This window comes from Enhydra lutris, unplaced genomic scaffold (genome assembly GCF_002288905.1).
Source record: "Enhydra lutris kenyoni isolate GAN:26980312 unplaced genomic scaffold, ASM228890v2 scaffoldscaffold12, whole genome shotgun sequence".
NCBI classification, from domain to species: Eukaryota; Metazoa; Chordata; class Mammalia; order Carnivora; family Mustelidae; genus Enhydra; species Enhydra lutris.
In genome coordinates this window covers 40,787,691-40,799,676 of record NW_019154096.1, presented here as the reverse complement: position 1 = coordinate 40,799,676, position 11,986 = coordinate 40,787,691, and the positions used below count along the sequence as shown (strand labels likewise).

The 11,986-nt window shown below is 34.4% G+C and overlaps 1 protein-coding gene across 2 annotated transcripts in view; it reads left to right on the top strand.

Annotated features, from left to right (window-relative positions):
* The window catches only part of LOC111145343 (poly(ADP-ribose) glycohydrolase), a 117,369-nt gene that overhangs the window by 69,889 nt on the left and 35,494 nt on the right, over nucleotides 1-11,986 (top strand). For both annotated transcript variants that reach the window (XM_022500192.1, XM_022500193.1), the window contains exons 11-13: nucleotides 1,725-1,785; nucleotides 6,094-6,169; nucleotides 11,468-11,615. In XM_022500192.1, coding sequence (XP_022355900.1) covers nucleotides 1,725-1,785; nucleotides 6,094-6,169; nucleotides 11,468-11,615 — 285 coding nt within the window. The remainder of the gene's footprint in view (nucleotides 1-1,724; nucleotides 1,786-6,093; nucleotides 6,170-11,467; nucleotides 11,616-11,986) is intronic.

Genomic DNA, 11,986 nt, shown 5'->3' with positions numbered 1-11,986 from the left:
ATTTGACAGAGATCACAAGTAGACAGAGAGGCAGGCAGAGAGAGAGGAAGGGAAGCAGGCTCCCTGCTTCACAGAGAGCCCGATGTGGGGCTCGATCCCAGGACCCTGGGATCATGACCTGAGCCGAAGGCAGAGGCTTTAACCTGCTGAGCCACCCAGGCGCCCCAAATGTTTATATTTTTAATGAGGATCTTGAAGTTGAAAGATTTTCAAGGGCCTTCTGAATTATTTTTAGTATAGTTTTAGATAAAGTGTCTTATAGATGGAGTATTTAAAAATTGGTGATTCATATGCAGTTTGTTTTATGCTTTTATTAAGGGAAATACTTGATTAACTAAAATAACCTATTCTAGCGTAAAAGTTACCTTTTTATGGAAGAAAGGTGATAAGAATGCTAAGTATTTTTTTTTTAATTATACCTAAAGAGCCATGTTCTGCCTTTTTTCTGGCTTTGCCAGTGATACTCATTTAGGAATTTCTTTTGGGACCTTTTAGTATATATGAATGACATTTAATATTCTTACTTATCTGTTAAGTTACTGAATGATGATATTGACATTAATTTTTTATTAATGGAATTGCTTCTCTGGTGTTTGAGTTGTTTGATCTTGTGTAAGTTTTAAATATATTATCTATTTGCCTTAGAGAAATTTCTTAAGGAAATCTTAAGCATATTTTATAACCCATATTAATAAAAGTCACCCATTAATGTTCTACTCTAATTATTCCATATGATTTTTGTGTTATTACTGCTTGTGACTGAGAGTAGAGAAATGTGGAATCATCCAGAGGAATGAAATGGTTGTCAAGCTTTCATTGGGTCTCTGCCACCATTATCACTAATAGTTCCTGACATATCTCTCTTTGCTTAATAGATTTTCTCTTTCTTGCTTGCATTATTTTTTTTTTTTAACAGAAGAAAACAGAAGTGGCCTGGCCTTTTTAGTTTGTTCTTTGATTTGAATCAAATTACTTTTGGCCTACTGATTTATTTGTTGCCTTTGCCACTAGTTAGGAAAAAAAAAAGTAAACCGAACAAAAAAGGATCACCTTCCTCTAAAATATACTGCGTTTTGATCCCCTCATATCTATTCCTCCTTAAAAACTATGTCATCTTTCTTCTCTAACCTCTTAGAACCCAGTAATTCCTCCTTCCAGCTAAGATGCCTTGTAAGTAGAGCAATTGCATGTCATCTAAGCCCTGGATTTAGCTTTGTCAACTCCGAAGGGCATGCCAACAATTTTCTTTTTTAATCACAGACATTTTATTTTATTGTAAAATGCATAAATGTTTATATATTCACCAATCTTTAGTTGTAAGATTAAGACCTTTCTTTGAGGAGTCTACAAATTAAATTTAGTTTTGTCTTTGTTGTATAAGCTACACTCATTAATGCACCTTTTTTTTCAATGACTTTTTACAAATGTATTCAGTTTAGAAAACTTTACCAGTAAGTACCATTGTGCTGTTTGTATAGTTTTGTGTTTTAATGAGGGCTTACTATTTTGCAGAAAGAGTTTCTACTATAAGAGTAATATTATTTTAAATCAGTCTTCTGTTGTATTTTAACACTAAGCTTGGTATTTTTCTAATTAGTTTTATAACCATTGTTAGGCCCATTTTTTTACTGAATGTATATAATCTTTCCAATATCAAACTTCTTTTGGGTGTTTTTTTGTTTTGTTTTGTTTTGTTGTTTTTTCTTTTTTTATTGCCTTTGTAGAACCTACTGGCTTGGTGACATTTACAAGACAGAGTCTTGAAGATTTTCCAGAGTGGGAAAGGTAATAATAATAAAAATAATCCGGGAATTTTAGAATTAGAAGGACTCTTTTACCGTAATAGGATTCTATTTTGCAGCTCCTGGAAAGATGGTTTCCCAACCTCTTAATTGCAGTAGTGCTAGGGATATTCCTATAAATGATCCATTGTTAGCGCTCGTTGTTGGAAAGTTCATGCTGTCTGAATCAAAGTCTGTAAGCCTTTGATTTCTACTCTTCGCCTTATTTTTTTTCTTCTGAAGCAAAGTCCTATTTAGTTTTGTGTGAAGGCACTAATACTAACTAAAACACCAATATTTATTTTTTTAAAGATTTTATTTATTGATTTGAGAGAGAGAGAGAGTGCTCGCACAAGCATGGGGGAGCCACAGGCAGAGGGAGAGGGAGAAGCAAACTCCCTGCCAAGTGGGGAGCCCAATGTGGGTCTCCATCCAGGGACTCCGGGATCATGGCCTGAGCTGAAGGCAGATGTTTAACTGACTGAGCCACCCAGGCGCCCCTAGAACACCAATATTTGATATTCATCCTTACCCTACTCTTTTGGTTACTATATTTGTATTTCATGGCTTTTCGTTCTGGAGGACAAGATCGGGGGAAATTTCTTCGTTAAAATAAAATGTAAATAGTAGTTACCTAGAATTTGTCTGAATGATAAGAATTTTGAAGTTTGGCTGTTCACATATACTATTGGCAGATTTTGTGGAGGTTGCCAATTTACTGGAGTTTTTTTTTATTATTATTTACCTGCAAATAACAGAAGAATAATAACCAGTCTGAGTTTATTCAGATTTGTAAGTTCCTTTGTGCCCTGAACTAGTTAATACATTTCCTAATCTAGATCAGATACCCAGAGCACTTAAAGAAGAGTAGATCAACTTTTTCATCATACATGAGGACATGATCAAACATACTAAATGCATATTTTGCATATGCATTTGTGTTAACTCTCAGTTTCACTTTCTCATAATTTTTATAATAGTTTGTAATTGTTTCCTTTGGAATTCATGATGAAAGGGACTCACTTTTAAGGGAGTTAACTTGATGAAGCACTTCTACTTAAGTGGCTTTCTTGTGGTGTTTCTTACTCATCAAAGATGTTTATTTGTGAGGTGAAAGAAAAACTTACTTTAGGAGGCTGACTGCATGGCTGAGACGATTATTAGTAGAGGGAAGTGGGTAAAAGATTAAACAAGTGGAAGATAAAAACAAAAAATTGAGCCAGAAGGAAAGAGAACATGTATAGCATTTTAGAGTCTTGGCATATTAGAGATGAAAGGGACCCCAGGAAATCATCTGGCCTAGCTGTCTACTAAAAATATCAATCACCTCTATAATATCTGTGACATATGACAGACAGCTTCAGTGATGGGAAACATACTGTCACCTCAGTGTATCCCAATGTTGGCTGCTCAAGTTAATCTGATACTTGTATTCAGTAAGAAGCTCTGTACTCTAAAGAATCTCACTGTCCCTTCCATTCCTGGTTTTTCCTTCTGGAGGCACAATCAATAAATCTGATTTTCTTTAACATTCAGTCTTCTTCATGTATCATCATGCTTTCTGGACCCACCCCCACTTCTAATAGTGCACACAGGCACATACTAAATTTACTCATTTCTTCTGTTTCACATGTGATATGGATTCAAAAACCCTTTATTTTTGTTCTTGATACACTCCAGGCCATTGGTCCCTCTAAAATATGGTATCTACAGCTGAAAGTAACAGTCTGCTCTTACTTGCCCAGACCAGAGCACAGATTGGTTTTCTTAGCTTTTCTATTAGTATCTGATAGGAATTCAGATGTTTTGTTCATTTCACTTTGGTATAGATTTTATAGATCATGCCAAGGCCTTGTTTTTAATTCAGCTGTAGATCTCTGCTCTGCATCTGACATTAATTTGGCACTAATGTGAAAGGACATCCAGTTGTGCATTACTATTTGGGAGAGAAGGGATAGATCAAACGCCAAGATTGGCAAGGCTGCTGTTTCAGTGAGATAACTTTGTCCTAAGTAGGATCAAGATATTCCCCTTAACTTTCATAGGCACAATTTAACTTGATAACTTTTTAAACTTTTTTTTTGTCTCATTGACCTCTTTTTGTTTTAGCTGCTTTTTAAGTAAGTTGGAGAATGTAATTAATCATTCTCCCAGACACCACAGAACCAGAAACATGTATTCATTTAAAGAGGGAGGATAAAGAAGAGAAGAGGATTGTTGGTGTTTCCAAGAGTAAGGGACTAAATAGGTGTCTTGTGGTTAGAGGGTTTTTGGATTTCCAAGTTTCTGCCATGTTACAGTTAACCCAGTGATTATGAGTGAATATTTTATATGGCCTTGGGTAATCACAGAGTCACAATCATTTGTGTCTTTGTGACGATATGAAAGATTTGCTGGGCCAATTAGGAAGTTGGAGGATGCTTTTTAAAAAGTGTCTAGCAATTTCATAATTTTAATGAGAATTGTACTATATTTTCACAGCTTCAGTTATGAAGAATAGTTGATGACAGGATTTCTGTTTTGAAGTAGTAACTGACAAACTAGAAATTTCTGGATCATGCTTCTTTGTCTTTTCAATAGTATCCTTATGGGTGGTCTCCCTTAGCATAAAATAGCTGGGAAAGTAGGATCAAAAAATAAAAAGGAAGTTAAAAAAAGATCAAACTTGTGTCACTACTTTCTAGAAGAGATTTAGAAAGTAATTTTTCTAAAGGTATAGCATACTGGCTAAGAGTTTGGACTGTTAGGCTATCTGGCTTCATATCCTTGTTGCTTTGTTGCTTTCTAGCCTTGGGCAGATTACTTAAGTGCTTTCTGTGCCTGTAAAAAGAGATACTAATAGGGTTGTTGTGAGGATTACATGAGTTAATGCAAACGGAGCTCTTAGAACCTATACTGAATTGCCTTCTGTTTAAGGCTGTCAATCTGTTGGTTAAGGCTGTCAATCTGTTGGACTGGAGCTTCCCCAGAAATGTATTTGGACTCATTGAAGTCAGGAAGAAAGTAAATCCTAGTAATAGTGCTTCTCCAGATAAATTATTTTTTAAGATATATAATTGTTTTAAAAAATACATAATTCCCTCCAAAATGAATGCCACCCTTATATAAGTTAGGGGTTTGGATCTCATCTGTTATATTCTATCTTAATTTATATTTTTTATTAAGTAATTAGGGAAAATCTGTTACTTGAAAAATATCATCATCAAATACTATTAATAAAATGGAATTAGTTTTTTAATAAAATGTAAGCTAGGTTAAACAGTATAAGGGAGGAAAAAGTTTTTTCTTGACCCAGCTAGGGTCCCAGGCTGAGTCTGAAAATTAAAAGGGCAAAGATTAACAGGAAAAAAGCACACATTTATTTAATATAAGTTTTACATGTCACAAGAACCTTCTTAAGGAAATGAAGGCCCAAAGAAACAGACCCACATACTTTTATGCTAGGTTCAATGGAGCGTGGACATGTCTGAGGAATTTGACAGATTAAGAAGTATGAGGTAATTGTAGTTATCCAGGGAAAACTTCACAAGGCCCATTTGTTGGAATTCTTGGGATCCCTTTTTCTTTGGATAAGGTTATTTCTTTCCTCCAAATACAGGGTGGGCATCTTGCACATGAGGTTTTATTACACGTAGGAAGAACTGTGAGTGGGGGAAGAGCTCATAGTGACCCTTCTGCTTCTGCCATTTTCTCAAACTTAATTCAGCCTAAAATATTTGATATCCCATTGTGCCACATTTTGGGGTAGCATGTCAGTGACCTTGGTCAATGAAAGGGAACGAAAATAATTATGACTTAAAGATACTGGTTTCATTCATCAATTTTATTAATATAAAAATACCATAGATCGGATTTCTGTGGCCTGTGTATTCATCAAAACACCCCCATCACATTCATTCATGTTTACCAAACTAGTAAAAATAGACCCCATCTCAATATCATATATGATTTATTGCCAAATTTTTCTTTAGTTTGCCAACTCTAGCAAAATAGTAATATTGCATAGATCATAATTTATTTTACATTTTGAGAAGTTTTTCAATTCTTAAAGTAGAGACACTGTTATTTTGTAGGAGAAAAATGGGTTTCAAAACAGTATGTTATCCCATTTTAATTTAAATATGTATATTTAATATTTGAATAAGAAAAAGTTTGGGAGAATCTATATCAAAAATGTTAACCAGGCATCTGTTTCTGGCTTTTAAGATTTGGAATGGTTTCAATATTTCTTCTCTAGTTACATATATTTTTACATTTTTCCATAGTGAAATGCTTGTCATTAAAAGTAAAGAATTGTCTTTTTAAATTGTAGATGTGACAAACCCCTGACTCGATTGCATGTCACTTATGAAGGTACCATAGAAGGAAATGGCCAAGGCATGCTACAGGTAGGTGAATCACAACAGTATGTGTGTGTTTGGGACTTACTGTTGTCAAGCTTCTGACAGCAAAGGAAATATGAAAACCTGTTTATTTATCTCCTAAACTGATTTAATGCAAAGAAGCATGATAGCAGAATGGAGAAAAACGCCTAACAGATCATTTTGACAGCCTTGATAATACTGTTATTTGCCAGCATGCACTGTTTCTTAACGTGCACCTCTTTAAAAAGCCTTTGACAGAATATCTTAAGATCTGGACAACATCAGGCCTCTTAGTTCAGACATTGATGTAGATTGACAGTGGAGGAAGTTCCCAGAGTATGGTCTTGACAAGCCGTCACCAAGCAGTTTTGTTCTTTTTCTTTAAAGGCTTTGCTCTGCCCCAAATGATGACCAGCTTGAAATGTTTTTCTGCCACCAACCTTGTTTAGGTCTTAGGAGGCAGACATCTAAAACTGATTGATAAGAAAGTCCTCTCTCCTGATACCTGATAAAAGGACTTTCTTATCCTTATTTGGTGCTTACATTGGGTCAGAAGCTAGATCAGTTTCCTGAGAATGGACTAACTTGTTTGAATAACTTAATGTGTACTGTAAAATGACTAGACTCATTTGCATTTGGCTAGTTATGATGTATTTATGCTCTCAGTGCTTAATGAAACTGAGATTCTTTTTAGAATGGCCTTTTAAAAGACATAACTAAAATCTTCAAAGGGGAAAACCATATTTTGTTTTAATCATTCTCTCCCAGTAATTTTTTGATATTATAAACAAATACTGTTAACAAACAGATAACTGAATTAATATTTGTCTGGCACTTAAAATTTTTTAAATTTTGTATTTAATCATTACTTTTTCTTAAACAGTAATTTTGAAATATGCTTAAAATTTGTTTCAAATGAATGTTACTTTTTCCCCACATTTCCATCTTGATGACGTTCTTTTCTACATTAAAGTCTTAGATTTAACTGAGGGAGTCTTAATACACATGAAGTAAACAAAGCTACTGCTAGTTAGCGCCACAGGAATGCTGACCTTTCATCAAAATACAATACAGCGGGGAATTATTTAGCAACATTCAAGGTTGAGATTCTTCCCACTTTTCTGGAATATATTATAGATGAAATGCGAAACCTCAGTAGATTAAAAGAATACCATAAAGCCTTCTATTAATTATTCTCCCTACCCATGCCATGTATCCCCAGGAGATCGGGGAATATTGTATTGCAATATTACAAAGCTCCTTGTGTAGCATATAAATTACATTATGCTGAATGGCAATAACAACAAAACCTCTCTAAGGATTGTTATCATTTCTCCCTTTTCATCAAGTTATAATTCAGAAACTGAGTAATCTGAACAAGTAGCTTTAAAGTAAGTTGGAAAATAGCTAAAAATAAAGAAGCCCTCATATGCTTGTTTTCTATACTGGAACAAGTTTCTCACCTGTAATAGAGAGACTTTTATTAAGAACTTTTTTAAGTAGTAGAAAGTTTGATTTTCTAAAAGACTCCTGCATTCAGAGGCATATTGAGTTTAGTATAATGTATTTATTTCTATGGATACCTTTCAAGTAATAAATCTTGGCCTTTTATTCAAAGAATGAATAAATGTATGCACATTGAATATATTTCATTTGTCATTACCAAGTTGTACATAGTTGGATAGAACTTATTTTTAAATTTTAGTTATGTACGTTGTTCCAGTAAAAATTAAGTTTCGCTGATCTCAAACCTTGTTTGTTTCTCATTTGTATTCACAGTTCTGCTATGCTTAGCTGGTCTCTTAATTTTCAGGTGCTGTCCATTTTAGTTTTTTGGTCTCTCATTCCTTCACTTTCTTCCCCATTGACCTGTTTGAGGCCCTAGTAAGTGCTTATCTAAACTATTCAGTAGTCACCTAACCAGCCTCTCTGCTTTTAATTTTACTCCTTTCCAATTCATTCTTTAAACTCTAGCCTGAATTATCTATCTAAAACCCAGTCCCATTGTAACTTTTCTTCCTAGAATTTTTCTAAGAATCTTCAAAATTAAGTAAAACTTTCCTTGACCCCAGAATACATCATCAGCAGCTGTAATCCTTCACATACTCTACATTGCAGACAGACATCCATAATCTGCTTAACACTGTCTGCATGTAGCTCTGTACAGTTGTTTTTTTCCCATGTCCTTATGCAGTTATTCCCTCTCCCTGAATGTCAGCAAAATCTGGTTTGAATGCCATGTCCCCATGCTCCAGTTATAGTTAATTGTATTATTTGTATTATTTGGGAAGGATCTAATACATTCTAGTAGGTTCTTTAATAATCATCTTATTCTGCTTATGTGCTGGGATCTCATCTAGATTACAGATGCTTTGAAGTCAGGGCTCATGTGATACTCATCTTTGTATCACATGGTTCCCAGCACAATATTTAGTTGATCTTTGTTGAACATTTTAAGCCATAAATCACACAATGTATACCTTATACATTGTAAGCAACTAATTCTAATCAATGGACTAGTTCAGTCAAAATTATTTTTCTATATAAGGCAAAGAATTAATCTTTTTTTATTGTTGATTTAGTATGTCAGAGTATAAAATATATATGGTTGTCTGTGATAACTCGTTTCCAGAACTTGTCCAGTCATTTTTCAGTGTTTTCAAGTTCTTCTCTAATGAAAGATTATTTTACCTTCTATTAATTTGTCTTTTCACATATATTTTTATATATCAAAAGATTCATATTCTTGTTTTGTTCTTTTATAAAACAGACTTCAAACTACCATGTAGTATCATAATTGCTTTAGAGGACACAAACAATGTTAAGAAATCTTATATTTGACAATAGTCTCGAGGTTATGTAAAATAATAGAAAAAATATATATTGGTCTCTACCCCTCGTTCTTTGCAGGGAGCTCCTAAAACCCTAGTAATATCCTAACTGATAAGAGCACTAAGAACATCTTTTGTTCTAATATTTGATCTTTGACCCTGATTCCTAAAACAGAGCTCCTAAGTCCCTTGGAATTTCCTAGGTGATAGGAGTGTCTTTTGTTATAATGAGGTGACTCTTGGTGAACTCATGGATAGCTTCAGGATGGGGGATGGTCACCAAAAAGATTTAAGCCATGATTAGAGGTTTGGAACTTTCTACCCCACCCCCATCTTCTGGGAAAGGGAGAGGGACTGGAAACTGAGTTAATGATTGATCATACCTAAGTGATGAAGCTTCCACAAAACTCCCCCAAAAGTACAGGATTCAAAGAGCTTCCAGGTTGGTGAACATGTGGAAGTACTAGGAAAGTTCCTTTCCAGAAAGTCATGGAAGCTCTATGCCTCTTCCCACTTACAATGCCATATATATCACTTCATTTGTGTATTCATCTATATCCTTTATTATATCCTTTTTAATAAATCAGTAAACATAAGTAAGTATTATCCTGAGTTCTTTGAGCTGCTGTATCAAACCACAGGAGCATGTCATGGGAACCCCAATTTATAGCTGGCCAACTAGAAGTTTAATTGATAACGTGGGCTTGCAGTTGGTGTCTGAAGTGGGGCAGTATTGGTGGGACTTAATCCTTAGCCTTGCGGTATGTGATGTGAACTTCTGGTAGATGATGTTAGAACTGAATTGAATTATAGGACACCTCGCTGGTATTTCAGAATTTCTTGATGTGTGGAAACCCATACATCTGGTGACAGAAGTGTTGTGAGTGTGGTAGTAGTGTAAGAGGAAAGGAGAAACACAGGAGTATTTTTTTCTATATAGTATATAAGCCTTTCTTACATTACTTACCAAATTCTTTTTGCATGTGCATAGCTATGTATGTACACAAGGTGTTGTGTATGTGTGTAATCTTAGGTCCTTGAATAGAATAAGGCAAAGCTGGAAACCATTTCTTACATGTTGCTCCATAGAGCTTAGCCTGGTGTTGGACACATTGGAGTGCTTAGTAAATTTAAGACAAACAGTGCTGAGTTTGCTTTCTCTTGAGGATTGTGTAATTCATTTTTATTAATAGGAGCTTGGGGATCCCATTATAGTAATAGTACTCCACAGAAGGCTTATGCATAATTTTTAACTAAATTAGTAATTTAGTTAAATTAGTAATTTAGTAAATTAGTAATTACTATTAGAAATAGTAATGTAGTTGAATCTTTGGGTTTTTTTTTAAAGTTTTTTAAAATTCCAGTTAACATACAGTGTAATATAACTTTCAGGAGTACAATTTAGTGATTCAGCACTTAATTACAATACCCAGTACATATCACAAGTGTACTCCTTAATCTCTTACCACCTATATAATCTGTTCCCTCTCCCACCTCCCCTCTGGTAACCAGCAGTTTATGCTCTGTAGTTTCTTGGTTTGTGTCTTTCTTGTGCCCCCCTACTTCATGATCATTTGTTTTGTTTCTTAAATTCCACATGAGTGAAATCATATGGTATGTGTCTTTTTAGGACTGATTTATTTCACTTAGCATAATACTCTCTAGCTCCATCTGCATTGTTGCAAATGGCAAGATTTCATTCTTTTTTATGGCTAAGTACTATTCCAGTTTGTTTATTTCTACATACACACATACACACACACACACACCCACTCTTCTCTGTGCATTAATCAGTTGGTGGACATTTGGGCTCTAAACATGTACTCTGATGTTTATAGCAGCATTATCAACAGTAGCCAAATTATGAATCTTTGTTGTTAAACTAGGTTTTCTGTTTTCATTTTTTCCTTAGCTATATTAAAAAAATAGTTTGTAATTTTACACAGTTTGGGATTTGCAGCTGAATTTAGGATGAAATTTCCATCTCTTTATTCTTTCATAGAAGAAAAAGGTTGCCCAAAAAAGGGCAGTTATTAAGTTTCTCAGTTCTTTAGGACAAGTGTTTGATTGCCATATTATGTAAGAAAGAAATAATTATATGAAAGTCATAAGAAACCCATAAATGGAAATTGAATAGTGAATGGTGTAGAAATGATCTTGAAACCTTTCCAAATAAAGTTTCCTTGATCTGTGGTCCTTGGAGTACATAAAATGTTTGTAAACAAAAGTCTATATAATTACGTTGAGGCTTTTGCCTAAAAGCTCCATTTTTCAGGTTCCTTCTAAGGTTTTAGAATCCAAAGGAAGAAGCAGAGATACTAACTGCAATGAGATGGAAAGAGTAAAGTAAACCACAACCTATTCTCCCTGGGAAGATTACTAATTTGGGGATTGATTTACATGGGAAATGAAAGGAAGAGGGAGAGTACTTCTTTATCATATATGTAGGTATTTTGGATCATCATTTAACATGCCATATTTTCCCAAATAGGTGGATTTTGCAAACCGTTTTGTTGGAGGTGGTGTAACCGGTGCAGGACTTGTGCAAGAAGAAATCCGCTTTTTAATCAACCCCGAGTTAATTGTTTCACGGCTCTTCACTGAGGTGCTGGATCACAATGAATGTCTTATCATTACAGGTTAGTTTTGGGAAGTCTGTATGATAGAGTAGTTTTCTTCAACTATGAGTATCTATCATGAAGGCTAGAGGCCACCCAGATATTGCTATTCTCTATCATGGGCATTGGTCTCAATATTTTTATTGATTAATTTATTCTTGGTTTTTTGAAATTGTTACAGTTATATTTGCCTGATCTTGAGTAAGACATTTTATTCCCACCTTTTCTTTCTTGGCATCTTTATCTAAGGAACAAGGGTAAGATATATTTATTTACCCTTCAGTTTGAAATTTTATGATATAATGCCTTAAAAAGAGGATAGTGATATGTCTTTGAGCATGTATTCTATCACTGTTCTTCCATTATGTTTCCACAGTGCTTTGTTATACTTC